At 41.9% G+C, this 27,746-nt stretch overlaps 1 protein-coding gene across 5 annotated transcripts; it reads left to right on the forward strand.

Annotated features, from left to right (window-relative positions):
* Positions 1-27,746, forward strand: IL36B (interleukin 36 beta). 5 transcript variants are annotated; one of them, XM_033176804.1, is made up of 6 exons: positions 16,690-16,884; positions 17,715-17,793; positions 18,329-18,436; positions 20,410-20,549; positions 23,313-23,442; positions 27,082-27,746. In XM_033176804.1, exons 2-6 carry the CDS (start codon positions 17,781-17,783, stop codon positions 27,183-27,185), a joined length of 495 nt encoding a protein of 164 aa, XP_033032695.1. In that variant the 5' UTR covers positions 16,690-16,884; positions 17,715-17,780; the 3' UTR covers positions 27,186-27,746. The 5 variants fall into 5 exon arrangements, with proteins under 5 accessions (XP_033032696.1, XP_033032693.1, XP_033032695.1 ...); XM_033176802.1 differs by lacking the exons at positions 16,690-16,884; positions 23,313-23,442; positions 27,082-27,746 and adding exons at positions 17-64; positions 21,393-22,046; XM_033176801.1 differs by lacking the exons at positions 23,313-23,442; positions 27,082-27,746 and adding an exon at positions 21,393-22,046 and having other exon boundaries at positions 16,706-16,884.

Raw genomic sequence — 27,746 nt, forward strand, 5'->3', positions numbered from 1 at the left:
TGAGGCATCCTTGGAAGGGCAGGCAGACTCCACGGATCCCACAGGGAGAAAGGAACATTCTGAGGTATGCTCTGGGGCACTAGTGGGACTGGAGCTCTCTCCTCATTTCAGACCCAGAATCTCCTGGTCTGTGGAGGCTGTTCACATGCTGGGGGGCTCAGTGTGGCTGCTTGGCTGGATGAGACAGAGGATGTGAAGAGCCAGGTTGGCATCTAGCACAAACCCAGACACTGGTTCTTCCCACTCTGTCTTTCTCACCTCTCCTTCACTTTTCCTAGGTATGTAAAGAAGACATTAAGAACACAGCAAAGGCCAAATTTACATTGACGTAAATCTAAGGCTGGTTCAAGACCTAAAATGCATGTAGCTAGCATGGCTTTCCCAACCCAGAGAGAAAAAGGCATGGACTCAGCTCCAACAGCCCGGACTAATGAGTACAGAATATGCTGTGAGATTTTAAATTTGCTGACAAGAAAGGTTAACATTTGTTACACATTCACTGTGTCAGGCACAGTGTTAAAAGCAATATAGCTATTATGTCACCTCATTGTCACATCAGTCCTCTAACGTAAGTGCTATGCTTATTCCCATTAACTGATAAGACAAAATGAAAATTAGAGAGGCTAAGTCACCTAAGGTCACAAAACTAGTAAGAGATGGACCTAGTGTTGGTATTCTTGCAGCTTGATTGCATACTGATTCACACCCATTCCCCAATATGAAAAAAAAATAAGCTGTGTAATGCTTATAAATTCACACATTTGGAATAGAAGGCAGAGCTGGAGGCTGGGGGAATGAAGGAGTATGCACAGAGGACCAACAGGCTTTCTAAGAAAATAATAGAAACCAGCCGGGTGTGGTGGCTCACACCTGTAATCCTAGCACCTTGGGAGGCAGAGGTGGACAGATCACTTGAGACCAGGAGTTCAAGACCAGCCTGGCAAAAAGGAAGAAACCCCGTCTCTACTAAAAACACAAAAACTAGTTGGGCGTAGTGGTGCACACCTGTAATCCTAGCTACTTGGGAGGCTGAGGCAGGAGAATCACTCGAACCCCAGGAGGTGGAGGTTGCAGTGAGCTGAGATCATGCCACTGCACTTCATCCTGGGCAACAGAGCGAGACTCTGTCTCAAAACAAAAGGAGAGAGAGAGAGAAGATAATAGAAACCAACAGAGTTGGGGCAGAGACAAAGGGGTGCCCCATGGCAGAGTGTGGCACACTTTGGGTTAGACGGAATTTATCACTCCCTGGAGTGACTTGTAGTAGCTGAGGACATCCGTGAAAGTCCTTCCTGGAGTAGGAGTGATGGTGTGCATACACAGACACAGCCTCCAGGGAGCTGTGAGCAGAAGGGGACCTTCAGCTGCACCCAGGACTCCCTCTCCAACCCAGTCACATCAGAGGGGAAGGGTGCCACTTGGCTCATAGCGCTTTCGAGAAACCTTGGATGCCAGTGAAGTCAGGGGGAGGTTGTAGGCCAGGGTTCACAGCGCTGCAGCTGGGAGCTGAGTCAGAGGCCAGTGGCTTTGTTGCCTGCACTCAGCCCCGTGGCACCCTCTGCCTGGGAAGCTGGGGAAGGGTTAGGTGCACAGGCCGGAATTTGAGAGAGCGTGTGGGCAGTCCACAGGGCGGGTGAAGCTCCGGGTGTGTGTCACACCCACAGTTTCTGCTGACTGAGTCCCAAAAACAGAGCCAGAGCCACCGGCAACTTCCGTACCCCAGATCCACATTCAGGTGCTTTCCTCGTCTGTGCCTCAGAGGCCTTCAGAGCCTGCTGACTCTTCTCCACCGGATTGTGTAGTTTGACCATTGCTCTCCAGCAGGAAATTGGAAATAAACCCAATGTGTAAGGGAAAAGCCAACAGGTCAAAAGACGCACTGGCCTAGCTCCATTCTCCCTTATCCTGCGCTGGCCCCTCCGGCGGGGCCTGTCACTCTCAGTGTGCCAGGCTAGGATCTCCCGGCAGGGGGCGCTCTCCACCAGGCTGGATCGGGAGGCCTCGCTGAGATGATGCACGGCCTCCAATTCAAGCTCTCTTCATCTTTTTCTGTCTCTCTCCACAAGGATTTGCAGCCCCTCACCCAAGTAGCGAGCATCTAAAGCAGGACTAGACGGGGCAAGGGAGCTGCAGCTCTCCTTGGCTTTCTCAGTGATGTGTGGCTTTCGTGGGCTCCTCAAAAACAGAAACTAATTTTTAAAAATTATTATCTGTCCCTTTTTGCTGTTTTTGATAACTTCTTTATTCGATAGATATCTGTACATTTACATCTTTTGATATTTCTTTATATTGTTATTAAATGTAGTAAGATACACATAATATAAAAATTACCATTTTAACCATTTTTAAGTGTACAGTTCAGTGTCATTAAAGACACTCACAATGTTGTGCAACCACCACCACCATCCATCTCCAGAACTCTCCTCGTTTTGCAAAATTGAAACTTTGTACCTGCAAAACAATAACTCTTCACTCCCCTCTCCCCAGCGGCCCCTGGCAGCCACCATTTTACTTTCCATCTCCATGAATTTGACTGCTTTAGGCGCCTCATATACGAGGATTTGCATAGTAATTTTTTTTGTTATTAATTTATTTCACTTAACTTACTTTATTTCCAAGTTTCGTCCATGTTGTAGCATGTATCAGAATTTCATTCCTTTTAAGGCTCTATCGTGTGTGCACACATTTTCTTTATTCCTTCATCTGTCCATGGACACTTGGGTTGCCATCACCTTTTGGGTGTTGTGAATAATGCCGCTATGAACATGGGTGTTCAAATAGCTTTTCAAGTCTCTGCTTTCAATTCTTTGTGAATATACCCAGAGGTGGAATTGCTGGTTCATATGGATAATTCTATGTTTAAGTTTTTGAGGAACAACCATACCGTTTTCCACAGTGGTTGCACTGTTTTACATTCCCACCAACAGTGCACAAGGGTTCCAATCTCTCCACATTCTTTTTTTTTTTTTTTTTTGAGACGGAGTTTCACTCTTGTCACCCAGGCTGGAGTGCAGTGGCGTGATCTCAGCTCACTTCAACCTCTGCCCTTCAGGTTCAAGCGATTCTCCTGCCTCAGTCACCTGAGTAGCTGAGATTACAGGCGCCTTCCACCATGCCCAGCTAATTGTTGTATTTTTAGTAAAGATGGCGTTTCACCATGTTGACCAGGCTTGTCTTGAACTCCTGACCTGCCTCGCCCTCCCAATTTCCCGTATACTTTCAGGTATAGATGCTCCCAAAGTGCTGGGATTACAGGTATGAACAACCATGACTGGCCAATATGGTGTATTTTTATTTTCATTTAGTTCAAAATATTTTAACTTTCCTTAGGGCTTTCTTTTTGGCCCATGGATTACTTAGAGGTGTATTGCTTAATTTCTAAATATTAAGCAATTGACCCCTTTATCATTATGGAACGTTCCTTTTCATTCTTGAAATTCTTCCTTTTATTAAATCTGCTTTGCCTGATATTGTTATAGCTACTGCAACTTTTTTTTGTTTGGTATTTGCATGATACATCTTTCTCCACCTTCTTACCTTTAAACTATCTATAGCTTTATATTTCAAGAGGGTTTTTTATAGACATCATATATTTAGGTCTTGCATTTTTATCCAATCTGACAATTTCAGTCTTTTACCTGGTGTGTTTTTATCATTTACATTTAATTTGAGTATGGACATGGTTGGATTAATATCTACCATCTTGCTGTTTTCTATGTGTTCCATCTGTTTTACATTTATTTTTCTTCTTCTGTCTTCTCTTAAGTTAACATTTTTTATTATTCCATTTTATCTCTTTTATTGACTTATTAATTATACCATTATGTATTTCTATTGGTTAGCCCAGGGCTTCCAATACATGTTCTTAATTAAAGTTTACCTTTAATTTTTTTATACCACTTTAAGTCTACCACAAGGATCTTACAACAATGTATTTCCAATTCTTTCTTCCTACACTTTGCATTATCATTGTCATTATCCAGAAGGCTGGGGATAAAAACATTTCAAAGGTCACAATACTGTTCTCACTGTCTGGCATGGAAAACCTTATCATTCCCAAGGCATTGGTTACAGTATTCAGAAGGACTTTGCTTAAAGAATGCAAAATCACTAGACCTAAACTAAATGCTTTCTTGGTTCAACCTATCAGTTCCTAAAATCAAGTCCCAAATGGATCAAATTCTTGCCAAGTGCCTTAATTACACTCTGGAATTAAGCTCAAGAATATTCATAGTACAAGTTGAGCCTGCCTAGTCTCAAAATTCAAAATCTGAAATCTTTCAAAATCCAAAACTTTTTGAGCACCAACATGACACTCAAAAGTCAGGCTCAAAAGAAATGCTAATTGGAGCATTTCTAATTTTGAATTTTTGGATTAGAGATACTCAACCTGTAATACAAAAGTACCCAGCACCCTTGGCAAAATGGCTGACTTTGGGACTGGCACAGAAAATACACAAGAGCAGCCTAGAGCATGTTGTTGTAACAAAAAGTAAGGAAATACTAAAAAAAAAAAAAAAAAAAAAAAAATCCACGATGTTTGGTATGTCAAAGAAACACAGGAGCTAAATAAAAGTCCTTCCAATGGCCAAAGCTGGAACAATTTAAGTAGCAAAATAAATAAAGTAGCATTGGATTGTAATTTAAAATATAAAATAAGTATCAGTGAGCACCAGCTGACTAAATAAATAAATAATAATTAATCTCGCATGCAAAAGAATTCCAAATAATTTATTTAGATATCCAACTCTCAAGAAATTGCAGCATAACCCTCAGGCTTTAAGTGTGGGCTACACATAGTAACTTTCATCTAATGAATATAGTATGGAAATGGGGGTGAAAGGGTAACTTTACAGTGGAGAAACCTAATAAACACTATCTCAGCCAGGTAATCAAGATTAATATCAGCAGTAATAAGTTATGTTGACAGTATGTATCTTTGATATGATATGTAATAAAAATAGTACTTTATCTCTGTGATCTCCCTCCCCCCAAACCCATAACCCTAGTCTAATCGTAAGAAAAACATCAGACAAATCAGAATCGATTTACTGTACTCCTCAAAACCATCATTAAGAACAAACAGAGCCTATGAAATTTTTATAGCAAAGAGGAGTCTAAGGAGACATGATGACTAAATGTCTTATCCTTGATGGAATGGTGAAACAAAAAAAAGATATTAGATAAAAACTGAAGAGGCTGGGTGCGGTGGCTCATGCCTGTAATCCCAGCACTTTAGGAGGCCGAGGTGGGCGGATCACGAGGTCAGCAGATCGAGACCATCCTGACTAACATGATGAAACTCTGTCTCTACTAAAACTACAAAAAATTTGCTGGGCGTGGTGGCGAGAGCCTGTAGTACCAGTTACTCAGGAGGCTGAGGCAGGAGAATGGCGTGAACCCAGGAGGTGGAGGTTTCAGTGAGCCAAGATCGCGCCACTGCACTCAGGCCTGGGCGACAGAGTGAGACTCATTCTCAAAAAAAAAAAAAAAAAAAAAAAAACCTGAAGAAACCAGAATATAAACTTTACATAATAATAATGTGTCAATATTGGTGTATTCATTGTTACACATATGCAAAACTAATGTAAAATGTTAATACACAATCTTGGCACTTTTTCTGTAAATTTGAAATATTTCCAAAGTAAGAATGCATTATTATGCATTAAAAAAATACCTAGCAGCTAACACAGTAAAATTACAGTGTCTGACATCCAAAGCTTACCAGACAGGCAAAGAAACAGTAAATTCAGACACAGTATGAGGAGAAAAATTAATCAAAGCCAACCCAGAACTGACACAGATGTTAAAATGAACAAATATACATTAAAATGCTATGTCTAAATTATTTGTATTTAATAATTTAGATAGAGACATGAAAGATTTTCAAACAAACTCAAGTCAAACTCCAAGATGGAAAAACTGCAATGTCTGGAATGAAATATACACTACATGACATTATCATACAGAATAAATTATTAGTGAATTTGAGGACATAGAAATAGAAACTGTCCAAAATAAATTACGAAGTGAAAAATAAAAATAGAAGGCCACACGACACGTATAAAAACAAAGAATCAGTGATATATGGGACAACTTCAAGTGGCCTAATACATGGAATTCTTAAAGGAAAAGAAGATGGTGGGAACAAAACTTCTTTTTTCAAATCTTAGCCAAATATTTTCTAAATTTGATGAAAACCATAAACACAGGTTCAAGAAGACCGATGACCCCATGCACATGAAGTGCGAAGAAAACTACAGCAGCAAAATCATAATCAAATTGCTCAAAACCAGTGATACTGAGAAAATCTTAAGAGCACCTGGAAGTAAAAGGACACAATGCATACAAATAAATAAAAATAAAGATGACAGCAGATTTTTTTGTCAGAAACAGTATAAGCAAGAAAGCAGTAGAACAACATATTTGAACTACTGAAAAAAATGTGGTCAATTATGTTTTTGCAGTTACAGCCAGCAAAAATATCTTTCAAAATTAAGATAAAATAAATGTCTTTTGAGACACACACAGAAAGAAAACAATACTGTATGGAAATAAGAGTTTTAATACAGAAAGTAAGCTCCAGAAATGATAACTATATTCACACATATGTGAGATTTTTAACTTAATATTTAAATCCCTTTAAAAGATAATTGTTTAAAAAACAATAACAAGGTAAAATTAGGATTATAACATATGTATAAGTAAAATGAATGCTAATTATTCCTCAATAAAGTTGATTTCTTTTTCAAACCCTGGAGTGCAGGATTAAGGGATGTAGCTAGCTTAGACATTCTAGGAATGACCTATTATGTGGCACTGAATAGTGAGAAGCCCTGGAAAGGCAAGAAGACTCCTGCCCTAATAGAGGTTCCATTCTGGATACAGCAACACAGGGTGCCAGGTGAGTGCACAGGTGCCTCAGATACAGCCCTGAAAACACTTCAGCCACTGAAATGCGTGGCTGGTGTCAGAGGCACCTCCTGGTGGTTGTCCTTATGAGGTGAAGTCCTGCTCTCTTTCCCCCAATGTTCCACATCAGATGTCCTTTGTCACTACTGTCAGCTCCCTAGAAAAAGCCTCCCAGCATCCTTGAGGGCAAAGTCACCCCCTTTCCAGGTACTGAGACCTCTTCACCACCATCCCAGAAAGTCAACCCATTTAAAAAATTCGATTGTTAACTTGATAGGCTGAGGCAGGAGGTTCTCTTGAGCCCAGGAGTTCAAGGCTGCCTTGCACTATGATTGCACCTGTGAATAATCACTGCACTCCAGCCTAGGCAACGTAGGTGAGACCCTGTCTCTAAAATAATTAGATTGTTTAACTTTTTATTTGTCAGTATACCAGTTCTTTATATATGTTGAATATCAGTTGTTTATCAGATATATGTCTGTGACTTGCTACTTGTTTCCTTAACAGTGTCATTTGATGAGCCTAATAAGTAAGTTTTTATCTTAACAATGTCTAGTTTAACCTTTATTTTCTTCATGGTTATTTCTTTCTAAGATCTGCCTAAGAAACCTTTGCTCACCCTCAAGTTTAAGAAATATTAGCCTTTTTTCTCTAAAAGCGCTAAGGTTTTAGCTTTCATGTTTAGGTCTATAATTCACCTCGATTAAATTTTCAGTATTATGTGTGAGGTAGTGTTTCAGATTCATTTTTTCTCATGGATATCTAATTGTTCTGGCACAGTTTGTTTCAAAGGTATCTCTTTCTCCCACTGGATCACTTTGGCATCTAGGTTTTCTATTCAATTTGATTGTTTTATTTATCACTCCTTATGCTGCTAGTAAGACATTGTCTTGATTTTTGTCATTTTGTGGTACAGTTAGTGATTTCTTGGATCATCTTTTTCCAAGCTTGTTTGGTATTTTCTTCTTTCTTCTTTTTTTTTTTTTTTTTTTTTTTTGAGACAGAGTCTTGCTCTGTCACCCAGGCTGGAGGGCAGTGGCTCAATCTTGGCTCACTGCAGCATCAACCTTTGCAGACTCAAGTCATCCTTCTGCTTCAGCCTCCCAAGTAGCTGGGACCGCAGGTGCAAGCCATCATGCCCCACTAATCTTTGTGTTTTCTTAGAGATAGGATGTAGCCAAGTCACCCAGGCTGGTCTCAAACTCCTGAGCTCAAGCCATCCTCCTGCCTTGGCCTCCCAAAGTGCTGGAATTACAGGTGTGAGCCACTACGTCTGGCCAGCTTAGCAATTTTAACCAAAAACAAAAAAGCCTAGTGTTATTATGGTAGAGATTTCATGTAATCTATAGACCAATTTGGGGAGAACTGACATCTTAAAACTATTGAGTCTTTTAATTCATAAACATGATATATACCTTCAGTTATTTAGATATTCTTTAATCTCAGCAACATTTTGTAGTTTTTGGTGCATAGGTCTTTTACATACTTCATTAAATTTATTCCTAAGTATTTTAAGGTTTTGACGCTATGTAAATGGATTTGATTTTTTCTTTCATTTTGTAACAGCCTGCTACCAGTATATAAAAATACAATTAACTTTTCTATGAAAAACAGTATATCCTCTAGCCTTGCACTTATTAGTTCTAGTAGTTGTTATGTGGATTTCTTTGGATTTTCTATATAAACAATCATATTATTTGCGGACAATTTTACTTATTTTCTGATTTTTATTTCTTGTGTATTTTTAGCAGACTTCTCGAAATGACTAGGACTTCCAGTATGATGTTGAACAAAGTGGAGAAAGCAAACATTTTTGACTTGTTATGAATCTTAGAGAAAAAATCAATTCTTTCACCATTAAGTATGAGCTGTAGACTTTTATTTTTATTTATTTATTTATTTTTTTGGTGGACGCTTTTTTTAACATGTTGAAGTTTTCTTCTATTCCTAGTTTGGTGGGAGTTTATATCCTAAGTAGATGTTACCTTTGGCCTAATACTTTATCTATTAAAAGATTTAGGTGGCATTTCTCCTTTATTCCATTAATACAGTTCTGCTTTACAATTCTTGTCTGGGCAATTTCAACATTGGTCTTTATTGATGATCTTTATTCTTGATGCAGAGTCACATCTGTTACCTTACTCTTCAAGAAAAACTATTGGATTCTCTATATTGTGCAACTTCAGCCTGCCCACCTTATGAAACTTTAAAAAATGGGAAATTGACCCACGCAGATGATTTTCCCCAAGTGACTACTCTTTCCAGGGTCTGCCTGCATGCCTTGTCTTGTGCTTATTCACCAGTGTCAGCAGTTTCCCACCCCTTCCCTATCTGATCCAGGTCTTATAGGTGTTTTTGTAAAAGTCCTGATCCAATACAAGCCAACTCTGTAACACAAAAAGAAACTCATGCCTTTCTGTTTTAAGAAGGTGTCTTTTAATGGAGAATTAAATTCATTTAAATAGACTGTGGTTTCTGAAACATGTGGATTTATTCCTACCATGCTTTCATTTTTTCTTTCCTTTATTTCCTGATACCTCTTTTTCTGTTCCTGTTTCTCCTTCCCTTTATGCCTTCAATTGGATTGAGTAAGGTGGTTTTGCTTGTTTTTCCTTTATTCATCTTCCCTTCTAGTTTGTAAGTTATATACTCTCTACTAATATGATACATAATGGCTAGTATACTTATTTCTAGGCCTCTTTAGATCAGAAATTTGTGTGAGCCTAAGATTGTAATATTGTAAACTCTATTTTATCAGTTCTCGTTGACTTAACTAAACACAAAGGTCATCAGTACTCTAAGCCGGGGAACTGTGCCACAGTGAGGGTAGTTGCAGGGGTGGGATAGTGGCCGCTTCCTGGAGTATTTGGTTTTTCCCTCTTTAGGTGTTCCTGGGTTTTGTGACTGGGACACACTGGGGATCTTTTTGTCTTATATCTTAGTGAGGGGTCAAGCAAGAGCAGGTTCAAATGCTCTGTGCCTGTCTCATCCCTCACAACAGACACCGACTATATCCTTGGACTCTCAAGATGACCAGAGTGAGTCTCATATCCAGGGGCCAACCTGGACTATGCTGATATCTCAATCTAGAGAGAGGAGGCTGGATGCAAAAACCCAAGGCCACCCTACTTTTCCTTCCTTTTCATCCCTTAAACGTAAAGGACAGAACCCATGACGACTTGCCTTCACTCTGGTGAGAAGGGGACATGGGAAAACATGGTTAATCCAGTCTGCAACTGACAGTCTCCCACTGAGTCACTCTCATTGTAGAATCCATCACCTGCAACAAGCAGGTGCCTGATGGAGATAAGGCAATGAGAGGACAGCCTCTCTCCAGGATGTCTCTGAATTAATAATTGGCTCTGCAGCTCAATCTTTTGTCCTCATCTCTGTCTCTTTGTCTCACTCTCCTACCACTAGTCCTTGGAACCATGAAGTTTACATCTTTTCTCAGCTCTGTGGGATTATACCTTCCAAAAATAACTAACTCCACAGGCTCCCATCTGAGCCTCAGGCTTGAAGTCATTACTATTCTGTATCTGCTCCTACATTAACCAACTTCCTCAGTGAGTGGCCAAATTGGACTGAGACTTGGGGATGTCACCCAGAACCACACATCTCACTCTGCACAAACTACCACAGTGGAGCAACCAGCAGTCACAGCTGTGCTTGAGATCTCCTGCCAGAAAACTACTTACTTTTCAGAAATGGACCTTCTAAAGAGGAAGCATGAAGGAGAGATTTGCTGAAAGCAAATGGGAAAACCTAGAACCATTTCAGACTTCCTAGTATAAAGGCTCATCTATCTTCACAGAAATAGAAGTGGTACAGGATGAAGTCTGGTCCAGAATCACCATAGTAGGCACTGGGCAGATATCTGAGCCCAGTCAGCAGTGAGGAGCACTTGGGAACTGGGAGTGAGGATCTGGTCCAGGGGTCTTGTTCTCAGAAGGCCTCTCTTTCAACAACTTGTAACAAGAAGAAAAGCATCATTGCTGTCTGGAAAGTGAAAAGTCCAGATCCTAAACTACCTCCTGGCCCAAATTATCAGTACAATCTGTTCTCTGGAAATACCTCAGTCCCACTTAAGGTTTTGTAAATTCCAGGGAAGAACCTTTTAAGTTATCATTTAACCTAAGGAGGAGCAGTACTACCAGACTTCTTCAAATGTCAGCATCAAATGCTCGTTAAAAACTCCTGTTATTCAGATCTGCCCTAATTGTAAAGCATCAATTAAACTAAAGAAAGACACATAAATTATCTATGCAAATTTAGTAGTATCAGCCACCCATTTCTTTAATTAATCTGACCTAATTTCAAATCAACACATAAAATGTAGTACATAATTCGATGAGAATTTACCTCTACAGCATAGAATCTGATGGTTCAGGTCAATTGCCTAAAAAGTACTTACGTGTGTACAAAATTACAGAAAACATAAAAGGACAATCGTAAGGATATAGAAAACTCCTCTATCATTCATATTATCATATAAAGTCTACAAAATCAGAAAGTAGTATAGATCAATTGGATTTTTTTTTTTTTTTTTTGAGATAAAGTTTTGCTCTTGTTGCCCAGGCTGGAGTGCAATGGCGTGATCTCAGCTCACCGCAACCTCTGCCTCCTGGGTTCAAGCAATTCTCCTGCCTCAGCCTCCCTAGTAGCTGGGACTACAGGCATGTGCCACCACGCTGTGCTAATTTTGTATTTTTAGTAGAGATGGGGTTTCTCCATTTTGGTCAGGCTGGTCTCGAACTCCCAACTTCAGGTGATCCACCTGCCTTGGCCTCCCAAAGTTCTGGGATTACAGGTGGGAGCCACCATGCCCAGCCTCAATTGGATTTTCTAAATGAGCTGGCTCTTCTAAAAAAAAAAAACCCACAGGTTGTACTCTCTACTCTATTCTAGAGAATCCACAAAGAAGTATCAGGGAACTCCAAGTAACAGGAAAGTGACTTTATGCTGGGAATACCCCTGGGGTCTGTGACAGGGAAGGACATGGACAGGTGGTCACACAGCCTCATGGACGTTGAGAGCCATAGGTACCTTCATCTGTGGTCGCTGATCCACACAGATGCTCACGCTCATCATGGGGAGGTACAGAGGGAGCGGATACCTGGTTCTTAAGCACTTCTGAGCACACCTAAGAGTCAAAGGAGAAATTCAGAGCCAAGGTTCCCTCAACTCCATAGTTTTGTCTGGATCTTAGCGCTTGTGCTGCCACAGTTACTGTGACTTTATTATATTCCCCAGACTGGAGAATCGGAGCAGCGCAAATTCCCTGCAGGTGGAATGCAGGCAAGATAGGCAGGCTACACAGGGCAGTGCCGTCCTAGATTTTGTCTGGCCCAGATGCAGTCCCTTCTGACTGGCTGAGTCACCAAGGCTGGGCCTCCGACATCATCCATCTCCCTTAACACCAGGAAAGGAATATCTGGACTCTCAGCTTAAAGAATCAGAATAAGGCGCTCTGGGCAGGATCAAATGCTTATTCATTCCATGGCTCACAGGCTTCTGAAAGCCTGAGTTTGGCCTATTCAGGAATTGAGCTATTCTGGCACCCACAGAAATGTGTTCTTACTGGGGGCAGGAACAGGAAATTCCTGCTCATTACTGACTTTGTCACCAGGAAGAACAGAGACTAAGGCAAAATCTCCAACCTGGAAATGAAAACTGAGCTTCATATCAAAGGTTGGGTGCCCTCAGCTGCATTCATCAGATATTTGGTTTTTCTCTCTGAGCGAAAAGAGAAAAGATGCCATGGTGTGTGTCTGAATAAGCCTTCCTAAATTTCCTATATTTATCTCCTTAAAGGAGACTCAGCACCCACTTCATGAAAAAAAAGCAAGATGTTTTCAGATAAATAAAATGAGGGCATGGAACGTGACTAATTAGTTTTAATCTTTTTTATAACAACACATGCATATTGCTTTAAAAATAATATAGAATCAGGCATGGTGCGGTGGCTCACACCTGAATTCCAGCACTTTGGGAGGCGGAGGCAGGCAGATCACTTGAGGTCAGGAGTTCAAGACCAGGCTGGCCAAAATGGCAAAACTCGTATCTACAAAAAAAATAAAAAATATTATGCGGCCATAAAAAGGGATGAGTTCGTGTCCTTTGTAGGGACATGGATGCAGCTGGAAACCATCACTCTCAGCAAACTATCGCAAGAACCGAAAACCAAACACCACATGTTCTCACTCATGGGTGGGAATTGAACAATGAGATCACTTGGACTCTGAAAGGGGAACATCACACACTGGGGTCTATTATGGGGAGGGGGGCAGAGGGGAGGGATGGCACTGGGAGTTATACCTGATGTAAATGACGAGTTGATGGGTGCTGATGAGTTGATGGGTGCAGCACACCAACATGGCACAAGTATACATACGTAACAAACCTGCATGTTGTGCACATGTACTCTAGAACTTAAAGTATAATAAATATATATATATAACCCAGGTGTGGTGGCGCATGCCTGTAATCCCGGTTACTTGGGAGGCTGAGGCAGGAGAATCGCTTGAACCTGGGTGGGGCGGTTTCTGTGAGCCAAGATGGCACCACTGCATTCCAGCCTGGGCGACAGAGCAAAAGGAAAACAAAAAAAGAATTGAAAAGTGCAAAATTACAAACAACAGAGCCCTGCCCATTTCTTCCCCACCAAATCCCACTCTCCTGATGCAACCACTTGCCTTCTTTTATCCCAATCCTCTGATCCAGTCAGGAAAGGCATTGTCTATGCCAGAGACACAGCTTCATCCTGGGAATCTTCACACCCCTCCCTGGGTGAAGCCACCATTCCGTGACTCTTGGGATTGTCATCTTCATAGTCTATTTCTCTTTCTGACTCATTTACTTATCTAACCCATTTATTTACCATCAAGTCATCTAGGTATAAACATCAAAATATTTCTCTCTTTTTTCCTTTCCTTCTTTTTTAATTTCTACTTTCGATGTTGCTATATTTACTTGCTTTTTGTCTCACTGGATATCAGGTCCTCTAGCAACATCCCAGTCAAACTTCACAACTTTCTTGTTATTATTATTTTTTTTTTTCAGAAGAACTTCTCAAGATGGTGGGCATAGGCGAATGGGTCATGTTCCCCTACCAGTGCTGAGATGTTGGGGACCAAGAAAAAGCATAGGAAAGGATAGGAAAGGCAGAGTTCTGGCAGCACTGGCTTTGGGTTTGCAGAGGGAGGGGTTCCCACACTTTCTGTTACAGTCTGATTTCCTTTGGTTGCAGTACGCAGTGTGTGTAGTTTCTTGGACAGTGTGATTGACCATCAGTGTCACCCTACCTGTCTCCATCATGAAGCTCTCTCAGGAGCTGAATAGATCCCAGGTTCAAATTCTTTTCGTGGTTGGACATCCCATCACTTGACACATTGATCCCTTGGGAAAAATCTCATGGTTCCAACCCTTCTGCCAAGCACTGGCTTCTTTGCATGGAGTCATGAGAGTCTTCAGTCTTCTACACTTTAAGTGTCTCAAAGTTCTGAATTGGGGTGGGAGTTTCTGCCAAGTTCTTCCAAGGAATGTGACCACACAGTTTCTTTAGGTTCTGCTGGTGCTGGGAAGGTTAGAGCCTTGTCTTCACATATCTCTAGAGTACACCACACTTCAGTAAAATCACATCAGGGTCTCCCTGGACTCCTTCACCACACACTGCCCTGGCCAAGGAGCCAAGGTGAGCCTGTGGGTCTCTAGGTGCGGCAAAGCTCCCAGTCCCACTGCCTGTTTGAGTGATTCATTTGGGAGGCTCCATCCTGGATATGGGATAGGAGAGCATCCCCTGGCCCTTCTCCATGAGGAGGTCAAGAACTTGCCTCTCACCACAAGGGATGCCTGTCCCACAAAGCATCCCACTCCCTTTTTCTCTTCCCTGTCTTCCTCTTATTCATGAGATATTACATACACTTACTTGTTTATCAAAAGATACTTCTTAGTTCCCATAAGAGGTCAGCACCATTCTAGCCATTGAACACATAGTTCTCTGGCTTCATGACAAAACAGGTTCCCTGGCCCCACAGAACTGGCATTTTGGTAGTGGAGACAATACATACATACATACATACATACATACATACATAAATACATACATACATACATGCATACATACATTTTCCAAAACCATGGAAACATACATTCTATGAAGAAAATAATTGAGGAAAATAAGGGGCTAGGACATGGGTGAGGGACTCTTGGAGATAGGCTGTCTGGGGAATATCTTTTGAGAAGTTGTCTTTTTTGCATATGCATGGAAGAAGCAAGAGAGTAGACCACTTGTTGACCTGGGGAAGCCTATTCCTTCAGAGGAACAGGAAAGGCTCCCTGCAGGCAAGGATAATCTTGCAGGGCAAGAAAATCAGCAGAACCCAGTGCATCCAGAGCAGGGAAGTCAGATGGGCAGGGACAGAAGGCAGCAGAAAGATAAGAAGGACCCAGATCATGTGGGCTTGGTGAGTGCTTCGGTTATTATTTGGGGTGTAAAGCAAAGCTATTAGAGGGTCCTGCGCAAGCATGAAAAGAGAAAAGTTGCCATGCTATGTGGTCTGAATAAGCCCTCTTAAATTTCCTCAGCCTCTAGGGAGGTAAGAACAGAAGCAAGGAGACTGTTACAGTGCTCCAGAAGAGAGAGTCAATGTTGGATTTCAGAGAGCAGAACCACAAAGAGTGATTGGGAGTGGGACTGACCAACAATATTTAGTTTCAAAAGTAATGATTTTCTTTCCTAGCCAACATTGAAGCCGAGTCTGAGTCCTAATTCACAGTTAGGAAACCATGAGACCTCCAAGTCCTCTCCTCTCCTCTCCTGGACACATTATAGATTTTTCAGTATCCACGACTGAATGCAAGACTGTGTTCCGGCTAGTGCAGCATGCAGGAGACTATGACCCGGGGGGGGGCATGTCACATAATGGTTAAGAATAGAGAGACTTGGCTTCTAACTTGGCTGGATTTCTTAGTAACTGTATGACTTTGGGCACATTCTGTCATCTCTCAGAGCCTCTGTTTTCTTACATGAGAAATAAAATTAATGGCCCCTAAATAGTTGTGTGTGGGCGCATTGACTCCCGCTTGTAATCCTAGCACTTTGGGAGGCTCAGGCAGGGAGCCTGAGCTCAGGAGCTCGAGACCAGCCTGGGCAACACGGTGAAATCCCTTCTCTACTAAAATATAAAATACCAAAAATTAGCCCAGCGTGGAGGTGGGTGCCTGTAGTCCCAGCTACTCGGGACGCTGAGGCAGGAGAATCACTTGAACCTGAGAGGCGGAAGTTGCAGTGAGCCGAGATCCCGCCACTGCACTCCAGGCTGGTGACAGAGTGAGAGCGAGACTCCATCTCCAAAAAAAAAAAAAAAAAAAAGAATTGTGTGTGTGTGTGAAGATTAAAAGGTTACTCAGGTAAAGTTCTTATAACTTTATCAGAAACAGAATAAGTGCTCAATATTTGTACAATATAAATGTGACATAGTGGGTGTGTATAACTCCTGCAAGGAGTACTGTGACTGGCCTAACATCAGATGCAAACACAGCGATGACTTCATGCAGTTTAGTGGGTCAAGAGAGCCACACCTCTGCCTCCAAGGGAGACACACCTCTGCCTCCAAGGAAGACCAGTAAAGGCGTTCTCCTCAGCTCAGCAACTGGCCTAATCCGAATTTTCTCATTGCTGTTTTCTGATATTGGCTCTGCTCTTGTTAATCAGGAAACACAGACCAGTCATGCTTGTGTTGCTCCACTGTCACTCATCCAGAGCCTCACAAGACCTTTGGGCCGTATCAGCTTTCTTGCCAAAATGAACACATCCAGGAGCAGGAGTGAATGTTCTTTCCTTGGTCATTAAGGGGCCTGGAAGTCCTGGACCAGCTTTTCAGAACACTTACATGCAGCTAGAGCCTTGACTTTGAAACCAGGGACAAGGGCATCTCTTGCTAAAGGTAACTTCTACTGCTCAGAACCCAGGTATGGGGAACTTCTTTCACGTCTCTGTGTTTAGCCTTAAGGTGCGTCTGGGAGTCTTGTCAAAGGTACAGAGTACTGAAGGAGCCAGGGCTGCTTACAAGTGCACAGGTTGGTGATCTGCTTACCCACTGTGTAGGGACAGCTGTTGAATCAGACATCAAGGATCCTGAGGGAAGGAGGGTTGTGAATAACTGGTTCTCATTGTGGAGGGTCTGTGATATTCTTGGGGACTGTTCTGGTGCCCTAACTAGAAAACCAGAGGCAGATGACCCCTAATAGTCAAAGCACCTTGTGGGGCCCACCAGTGGCCATGTGCGGGATCCTTACAGATGTCTCTTTGGGTGAGGAATGGAGGAAGATAGGCTCAGTGAGGCAGGTTAGCTACCAATTACTTAGGAGTGTTCAGCTTCAAGTGAGGAAAAGTGGTGATTAACCTGCTGTGTGGAGGGCTAAAATGGAAATACACACACACACACACACACACACACACACTCCCTCCCTCCTTCCTCTCAACCCAGAGACGCAGAGCACTAGAAGGTGCCTTTGGTGATGTGTTGGAACGTCCTAACAATCCCAGATGCAATGAATGGAAAGCATGCCAAGACCTTCACAGCCTGGAGAAGCAGGACTATGCCAGCCACAGCACAGAGGGGAGCTTCCATTCAGGGTTTTCTGGTCTTGAAATATGCTGTACCCATCTTATTCTCAAATATGCATCTGGGAGAGGCTCTCAGGGCAGGTCTCTCTAAAGAATTTTTGCAGTAAAATTTTAGGGGGAGAGGAGAAAAAAGCATAACATTTTTCTTCTCTCCTTCTCTCACATGGCCAAGTGTTAACAACCTCCTCACTACCATCTGATCTATCTGGTTCTCTTCACAACAGACTCTGAAGACATCATGAACCCACAATGTAAGTGGTGAATTGCAAATCAGCTTGGAAATATCTCCACCTGACCTCACCAAAGACAATAGGATGGAAGGACCCCTATCATTTGCTAAGCTATCAATGTATTTGCTCTTGCTAAAACACTCAGTTCATACAACGGCCTTTGAAAATCTCAGGGCATCTAGCTCTTTTATTATTATCTGTATTTAGAATTGCTTATTTATTTTGATAAGAGGGTTTTAAAAACAACATACTGATAACTAATTTAAATATTATGGGGTTTTGTTACCACCTAGACATTTTATCATTCAGAAAAAGACAAGTCACAGCCCTAGGAAAAGGTGAATCTTGCGACTGGAATTGCACGTAGATCCTTTCAGATGCTTTGATTCACAAACTAGCCCCTGCCCTATTTCCCCTCCATTTATCGTTATAGCCACTACTTCTCAGAGCAACGAGACTCTCTCCAGAAACTCAAAAGCCATTAATACCAGGATGCAACTGGAGTCCTGAAGTTGATAACCTCACGTGTATTTTGTGCATTTTTGTCATCTGGCAGGGGAGGCAGCACCCAAATCCTATGCTATTCGTGATTCTCGACAGATGGTGTGGGTCCTGAGTGGAAATTCTTTAATAGCAGCTCCTCTTAGCAACAGTGTTAAGCCTGGTGAGTGACAATCAAACCCACTGTTGCTTCTTGAGGTGATGCCAGCTTCACCAGGAATGAGGCTGAACTTGCACAAGCCTGGCCCTGGACCTCGCCCACGTCTAGGCACCAGCCCAATGGCCACAGGGAAGGTCAAGTGAGAAAGGGTACTATGATTCCCTTCCACAAAGGAAATCCCATATCTAGAAATGAGGGTGTTAAGGGTTGACAGCTCCTCTTACCAAAAGAAAATATCTTCAGATTAGAAGGGCTTATCCATTCAAATAACAGCTAGCCTTCTCCTTGGAGTTTCTCTCGTTCAGGTTCCAACCGTTCCTACCTATGTCCTCAGATTCAAACTCCATCATCTTTCCACCACCAAACCTACACTGCTTTCTAAGTTGGCATCATCTTTTCTAATAATGGGGAAATATTCCTTCCTCCCATCAAAAGTCAGTCCATCTCAGTTTCTTTCCCTGTATCCAGAACTTCAACATTTAATTCCTCACTTCCCTGCAAATTCCACCTTTGTTTACTGGATCCTTTCTATCATTGTCAGACATGCTGTAACTTTCTCTTGATTCCCACATTTTCCTCCTACCAACACTTTTTCTTATGCCAATCATAGCAAAACTTCACAAGAGCTGGCTGCATAGTTTGCATTCTAACATCTGGGTTACTCTGACTACTACTCCCCCCAACCTCCTATTTCACCCATGACCTTCAAATAGTCAAACCCAAAGGATACTTCTTGGTCCCCATGCTATTTGGCCCTCAGCTCACTAGTGTAATGGACCATTTCCTTCTTGAATACTCTACATCTTCTCCCTTTTTATTTTTTAAATGGAGTCTCTCTCTGTCACCCAGGCCGGAGTGCAATGGCATGATCTCAGCTCACTGCAACCTCCGCCTCCCAGGTTTCAAGCAATTCTCCCGCCTCAGCCTCCCGAGTAGCTGGGATTACAGGTGCCCACCACTGTGCCTGGCTAATTTTTGTATTCTTAATAGAGATGGGGTTTCACCATATTGGTCAGGCTGGTCTCAAACTCCTGACCTCATGATCCGCCCACCTCAGTCTCCCAAAGTGCTGGGATTACAGGCGTGAGCCACCACGCCTGGCCCATCTTCTCCTTCTATAAGAACATTACTTCTCCTGAGGTTTGCTGGCTCCTCTTTTGCATTTTCCTTTATGACTCTCTTTTGTCTCTGAAATCTCCAAATGATGATGTTCTTCAGGGCTCAGCCAGTCATCACTTACCAGCCCTGTGAATGGGCAACGAGCTAATCCTTTGGATTGATGAATCACTGCTATGCTCATTCACTCTGCCGTTGACACTTGCAACACAGAACTCCTCTCTCAATAGTTTACTCATGTCCTCTTGATGTCCTCTCAGATACCTCTAACTTCATGTATCCCAAGTAGAACAATGGATCTGTCTTCTCAAAACCGCTAACGGTCTCTGTTAGTGGCATTTCTGTCCACTCCATGTCCTCAAGCCAGAAATACAGGAGATATCCTTGATTCCTCCTTTCCCTCACTCTCCATCCAATCTATTAGCAAAGACTGGTAGGTCTACGTGCAAAACATGCCTGATTTCTAAGGTAACGTCATCTCTTGCCGGGACCACTGCCATCACATTCTCACTATCCCCCTCTCACTTTATTTGGGTAGCCTCCATCCCATCTCATGTTGTGGCCCATGAGATAGAAGCTCCACACTTTTACCTCACAGGCCACATCTTAAGCGTATGACCACATTTTGCTGCAAGGGTGGCAGGAAATTTTACTTTTCTTTTTGGGAAGCGATGTGTCCTAGTGACAACTGGGGTTCTGTTATTAAGGAGTAAAAACAAAATAGGTTTGAGGGGGTGATGGAGGGTCTCTGCCACATGACTGATGGGAGGAGCCTGTCACTATTCCCTGCCTGGGAGGAGTAACTGAGTGTCAGACCAGTAAGATTGAAACATCTTCTCCATTTTCCTTTGTGTTTCCAGTTACTCTTCATTTAATAACCTGCAGAGACACAGAATTCAGTGATAAGAAAAAGGGTAATCTGGTTTACCTGGGAATCAAGGGAAAAGATCTCTGTCTCTTCTGTGCAGAAATTCAGGGCAAGCCTACTTTGCAGCTTAAGGTGAGTGATTGTGCAGCTAATGAGAGAAGTACTGTCAAATGGACTTTTTATTTCATTTAACATGTTACTGAATAAAAATAATATTCTTGCAATCCTGGGTTATTCAATGTAAGGAAATAATTCTGACCTGACTGATCCCCGAATCTACAAATGCTGCCTTTGGAATGGATATAACACTTCTTTTAATGTCAGAGCATAGATCCTCTGAAAGATAGCAAGTACACTCACAGGAATGTTTCAGAAAAGCCAAAGAACAGTAGTTTCTCCATTCTCAGTACTGATTAACTGCCTTCTGGAAATCCTCTAAGATGATGGGATGCTGTCACTACAGCAAAGGCCACTGCACAGCAGAGGAGACAAAAAGAGATTGTGAATGTGAATTTTGAAGGTTACATGTTTATGGTCTGTGTATCATAAACACATAAATCTTACCAAGGCAATATTGTAGTTATGAAGCTAATCCTTCTGCTGTTGATGGAAGTTGTAATGCACAAGCCCACTTGGAGGTTGAGAATGCAGCAAGACTGGCAGGAACCGGCAGACAAATGCATACCAAAAGCACCAAGAGAGAGATTTAAGCCTCCCTCTGTTCCAGGGAAGATAATGATGCTTCAAAAAGTCAGAGTACCTTGTGTCACAGGATCCTGGAGTGGAGCCAGGCTGTGGGAACCCAGCCAGTTCCCTGTTTTCACAGTCTAATGCCCTGCTTCATCTGCCTTTGTCCCTAGCCTCTGTCCCTTCCTTTGGGGGCAGCAGTCCCTCTCCTGTTATACACTCAGGGCTGAGTTACTTTACCTTCCTCCTCCCACCCTCCTCTCTAACAAGCCTCTTTTCCACCCCCAGGAGAAAAATATCATGGACCTGTACAGGGAGAAGAAAGCACAGAAGCCCTTTCTCTTTTTCCACAATGAAGAAGGCTCCACTTCTGTCTTTCAGTCAGTCTCTTACCCTGGCTGGTTCATAGCCACCTCCTCCCCATCAGGACAGCCCATCTTTCTCACCCAGGAGAGGGGCAAAACTAATAACACTAACTTCTACTTAGATTCTGTGGAATAAATCCAGCCTAGGCTGTGGATATATAATCAAGCTGTTAGAGTCATCTTAACAGACCATCATGTGACTGAGTTCACCGGCACTTCAGTCCATCCATAGCTTACCTCATTCTTACCATCCAAAAGTCACCTCCTCCTCCAAACATCCATTTCTGTACCAACATCCTCACTTGAATTTCACTATCCCAGATTAAAACCTAAGAATCACTTTCCATTCTTCCTTGATCTTACCCCACCATCCACTCAGCTGCCATGCCCAGTTTAGTCAACCGCCCAAATGCTGCTTCATGCAACCCTCCTTTCCTATTCCTTTTGCCAACCCATGATGTAGAGATGTGGATTCGTGACATTTTTGTTCATACAACTTTTTCAATAAAAGAATAAGATGCATTAATTTTTTACATGTTTATTATGAACATTCTAATATGTACCCCAAAAATAAAGTGAAAGAATGGGATGAATGTGAAATTAAAAGTTTGCATGTCTTCATAATCATAATGAATTCTTAATGTCATTAGTTAATAATTTAACAGTGTATACACTTAACCCTTTAACAACACAATTTTGAACTGCACAGGTCCACTGAAACAGTGATTTTTTTCAATAAAAGTTACACCAAATGTCCCTGCTTCTCCCACCTCCCACTCTAACTCCTCCACCTCTTCTGCCTCTCCATCCCTGAGACAGTAAAAACAACCCCTCCTGTTTCTTCTCCTCAGTCGATGTGAAGATGATGAGGATAAAGGCTGTTAGGATGATTCACTTCCACTTAATGAATAATAATAATATGTTTTCTCTTCCTTACGAGTTTCCTATTAACATTTTCTTTCCCCTAGCCTACTTTGTTGTAAGAATACGTTATATAATACATATAACATACAAAACAAGTTAATTGACTGTTTATATTATTGACAAGGCTTCTGGTCAACAGTAGGTTATTAGTTAAGTTTTTAGGAAGTCAGCAATTACACATGAATTTTTGACTGTATTGCTACTCCCATGTTGTTCAAGGGTCAACTGTACTTTGGTTAGGATAAGTTGCTAACCGTGGAGATTGTAAACCAATCCATATTTTAAAAAATCATTTATATTGGTTTTAATTTCTTTCAGACAACTTCTAGAACTGGATTTTTTTGCTTTTACTTTATAAAGTAGCTGGAAGAAGAAGCATCAGCTGTGACACTTTCTTATTATTATTCATGTTTTCTGGAATTTTGTTAGTATACATTCAATCTACAGCTCTTTTATAGGGATACTTTAAAGCCAGTTGTCCATTTTGTGAGGGTTATTTTAACTAAAGTTTGTAATATAATCTGCAAATTCACTAACGAAGTACATGTAGACTGCAATAAATATACCATAATATCCTGAGCATGAACATGAGCATAACAGGCTGTCTTCTCTCAAGAGATCTTGTCCTTCTTTGCACATGACAAGCAGGCATATTGGGTCTTGCAATGGGTACCCACTGATAAATTCAAATTTCTCAGTCAGGCATAATTTGTCCCCAAACCTATGCTTCTGGCATTATCTCTCATTTCTTCATTCCCCCCCCCCCACCCCGCCGCATTCTGTTTGGGATACTCCTTGAACCCCACCTTACATGCTGTTAGCAGACATTTTACTCCAGTCATTACCGTGCAACCAACTTTGAAACAGTGTAACCTGGCAGTGTATTATTTCAGCAACATTGAACATTTCTCTCTTCCAGCTTCAGGCCTCCCAAGACAACGTAGGGAAGGACACTTGCTGGAACCTAGTTGGAATTCACACATACATAAACCTGGATGTGAGAGGGAGCTGCTGCATGGGAACCCTTGACCAATGGGGAATGGGAGTGGGTGAGGAGCAACTTCTCTTATCCGTTCCACAGGTGGACAGTTCTGAGATGCATTCATTCTTCATGGTTCCTCAGACATTCCCAGCAGTATTGAGACGTAATCACCCACGGCAGGGCTAAGTTCAAGAACACATCCTGAATTGACTTCCCTCATTTCCCTGCTTCAATTTCCCCAGCCCCTTCTCATGTTTCCTAGGGTCACTTGTCATCCTCTTGCATGCAAACCCTTGTCTCAAGCTCTGCTTTCTGGTATAAACCTAGGCTAAGACAGATTCTATCAAAACCAACTTCTCTTCTCTACTCCTCCAACACTTTGAATTTCTTCCCTCTATGTCCCTGCTCATGCCTTTGCACACATCTCAAACACTTCCATTGCTGCCTATGTCTTACTAACATCCTAAATCCCTTCCAGCTGTTTAGGGGACTCTCCTCATCTCCCCAACCAAAGGCAACATCTCATCTTCTGTGAGGTCTGTAGCATTTTTGCCTTCTCATGGGACATTTATTTTCTTAGGCTTTGTGCTATAGCTTCTTCTCCTTGTCTTGGCCCATTTGCTGTCTTCTCCTCAACCAATTTCTAGGTACATAGAAGCAGAAATTTGTCTCTTTCATTTATGAACTCCCTTTATATACCAAATCTTCCCTCCCTCTTAGCAGTTTCTCAGAATATATTGTTGAAGCAAATTAATTTTCATTTAATGTATTAGCATCTTCCCATTAATACCAAAGTGCATCAGGAAGAATCTGCATTATCATGGCCGGGGCAGTCCTCAATTTCAAGGGTCCAAGGAACTGGAAAGCTTCTCAAAGAAAATGGAAAGGAAAAACATAGAAAGGCTGCTTAGAAACTTCCCTTTCTCAATTCTTCCTCCTCTTCCCCATATGCCAATATGGCCCCAGGGGAATGTGATGATACAAGGGCATCCACTCGGGAGGAGATGGCTGCAGAAATGAAACATAACCAAGAGTATCCCCAGGAGCTTCTAGCCAGTATCCTGTGCCTCCCTTTTGGAGGGCTCGGTGCACAGTCTGACGGTTTGCACTTTGTCCAGGCCTTTCCCCATATGTATTTATGCATAAGCACAACAGCTTAGGGGCACAAGAGAAGGAGCCCAGGGAAATTCACCATTGCAAATGTTTTCTCTGACAAGGTCGGGACTAAGCACAAGATGGCCTCGAGGATGGCCATGAGAGACTTGCAACAATGTACTTGGTTACACAGTACATAGATTTTCTGAGAAGGGATGCAAAGAATGTGAGTTCTGTAAATAGCTAAATGTATAGAAAGAATCTATAGGAAGATGGTGATGAAAAACACAATGTAATCCTGGACTGTGCTTATAAATATCAGCTTCCCAGCTATCCCAGGGGTATTGAACATGAGCAAGAGATAGACAGCCAGCCCACCTTACATCGCACCACCTGTGCCCTCTGCCAGAGGAGTGAGAACCTTGTGGTGGTGAAGGAGGAAGAAGAGGAGGAGAAACCACAGAAAGACTCAAGAGGTATCCTCAGATATTTTATTTGCTCTCCTGGATCCAGGGATGTGATGTTCTTTGCTTAAATCTAAGAACCACAGGAGAAGGCACGGGACAACAGATTTCTGTTTAATCTGTATCAGAAGGCACTACCCAAACAATGTGGGTTTCCTAAACCTTGCAAGGAGGTAGGCTAATTCCTTGTCTATCTGTAGTATGGAAAAAATAAGGCCAACACACAAACACACACACACACACACACACACACGAAATAGAATATCGATAAATGGAGAAAGAGCATGAGCAGTGTTATTCCCCCTGTTCCAGTCTCTGAAGCTCTAGTTCCTATGACCTTTTTTTTCCCAGCCTGTGAGATACTTTAATATTCAAAGAGATGTTGATGCTTTTGTTGCTTTCTTTTTTTTTTTTTTTTTTTTTTTGAGGCGGAGTCTCGCTCTGTCGCCCGGACTGGAGTGCAGTGGCCAGATCTCAGCTCACTGCAAGCTCCGCCTCCCGGGTTTCCGCCATTCTCCTGCCTCAGCCTCCCGAGTAGCTGGGACTACAGGCGCCCGCCACCTCGCCCGGCTAGTTTTTGTATTTTTAGTAGAGACGGGGTTTCACCGTATTAGCCAGGATGGTCTCGATCTCCCGACCTCGTGATCCGCCCGTCTCGGCCTCCCAAAGTGCTGGGATTACAGGCTTGAGCCACCGCGCCCGGCCTTGTTGCTTTCTTAAGCAACAGTCATGGTCCTCAGGCCCAGGATTATTGAATGGTGGGTTTCTCACAGGGTGGTAGAGAGTTTACCCTTTGAGTTTGACACTCAAAGACAGTTGTCCCCTGAATCTCTTCCATTCAGAAACCTGAATGCAAGTCCATTTCAGAGATCCCTGCATGCTTCCACCCATCCTTTCTCTTCAATTTCTGTCAGCATGCATAATCTGCCCTGCCCTTCCCTCAACTTCAGTTTCTTTTATTCTTCAGAAGAGAAAATGTAAAGAACTCTATAACCTTGCAACTGAGAATCTTTGTCTCTCACTTAGGTCAATAAGTTTATTTTAACGTTGTTGATGATCTAATGTGAATTAGGGGCAAGAAAACAACACTTGGGTTGTCAATAACAAAGAAGGGGAGATAAATATGCAGTTAAAGAACAGATCAGTTAACTACCTTATTAGTTTGAGTCACTTACAAGTAGATTTCTGATTATAAAAAGAATACTTCAAATTCAACTCTAGGCCATATGGTTGGAAAGTATCACCAGAAATAAGTGAGTAAACTACACGGAAACCTGTAATGTCATTCTGTTAATGGATTTCTCCTTAACTAAGGATGCAATTAGAAAGAAGACGGAGACTAGCAAAGACTGTGCAATTGGCAATATCTAACAGCAATCATCAAAAGATCAAAAATCATACACTGATGTTCTCTGTTTCTTGTACAGTTTAGCAGGTTAAATTTTGCAGATTACAGCTCTAGCTCTCTAAAATCAGTTTTATCTATGCCTATAATAGCAGTATGGCCATAATAAAAACCACATCTAACTGACCAAGGCCAAATCCACTAGTAATAGCTTCTCTGAACTCACCGTGTAGTTTGAACCCCAAACAACAAAGCTTGTGTTTATCTCAAAGGAAGTGTCAGGATCAATAATTTGAATTACTCAATAAATATGTTTTGAGCACCTATGCTGTTCTAAGTGCTGGGGACATAGTAGTAAACAAAAAGGGGAAAATATGGCCATCCTCATGGAACTGACATTAAATTTTGAAGATTTGTAGGTAACAGTCCCTCCTTCCAATCCCCATCCACGTTCAAACATTTAGAAACTATGTTGGTGCCAAAATCAAAATCATAACAGTGTCTTTATTATTGCTACAGATGGGTTAGGGAAGTGAGAGGTGCCTCTTAGTCTTTTGGGGCCTCAGTCTAGACTTTTGGGGCCAAAACCATGCCCACCAACTCTAATTTCATTTTCTCCAGCCACTGCAATAATCTGTCACTCTTCAGCAGAACAAAGTGAGTAAGGCTGAATGGAAGGCAAACTCCAAGCTGCTCCACGCAGCCTCAGTGTAGAGTCTGCCCTCTTAGCCCCTACTCAATTGGTGGTTTAGCAAATGTCCACATCTTGCTAAACCTAGGAGATACTACTCCTCTCCTGCAGGTAGAGAGAAGTGGAAGAGTTCCCTGCAACATCATCATCTTAGAAAGAAGGACAAAGGCTTCCCATCCATGTGGACCAACATAGGAATGCCAGGAAGGACATAGAAATAAGAGGAGGAAGATTTCCATCTCTTCAATCTTTGAGTGGGTTTGGTATCAAGGAAATGCTACAAATGGAATAAGCTGCAAACTTTTTCTCTTTTATTGGGTTCTGGAGAGTTTGTAAAACAAGGACACTATCTGTTTTTAAAGAGTTGGTAAATCATACCTGTAAAGCTAGAGGTCGGTGTCTGTTTAGAAGTAGATTTGGACTACATAGCCTGTACATGTGTTTTGTCCAGTCCTTAGAGTGTTTTTTAAAAAATTGTAAAGTCAAGGTTTTCATGAAAAATGGGAAGATCAGACAGTATTGCTCCTAAATTCCCACAGAGCAACAAGCTCCTAGAGCTCAGTCTGTTATTTCTTTTCTTGATGTATAGGGGTTAAGTCCTGTGGAAGAAACAGCAGAATTATTCAAAATTATTTACATAATATGCAATTATTCCCTAGAGCATGAGAAGAGAAAAGCTCTGTTTAGTATGTATAACTTAAAAGAAACACATATGATTAAAAGTAATTGAAAGACATTTCTTCTTAAAACTTCTAGAATTTTACACTGGTAAGATA

This window comes from Trachypithecus francoisi, unplaced genomic scaffold (assembly GCF_009764315.1).
Source record: "Trachypithecus francoisi isolate TF-2019V2 unplaced genomic scaffold, Tfra_2.0 Lachesis_group17, whole genome shotgun sequence".
Taxonomy (NCBI): domain Eukaryota; kingdom Metazoa; phylum Chordata; class Mammalia; order Primates; family Cercopithecidae; genus Trachypithecus; species Trachypithecus francoisi.

Excerpts from the sequence above, each read along its gene's own strand:
- IL36B (XM_033176804.1), top strand. Across the intron at positions 18,437-20,409 it reads TAGCAACAGTGTTAAGCCTG|TTACTCTTCATTTAATAACC; the intron begins GTGAGTGACAAT and ends TTGTGTTTCCAG. Across the intron at positions 23,443-27,081 it reads CCAATGGGGAATGGGAGTGG|GTAGAGAGAAGTGGAAGAGT; the intron begins GTGAGGAGCAAC and ends CCTCTCCTGCAG.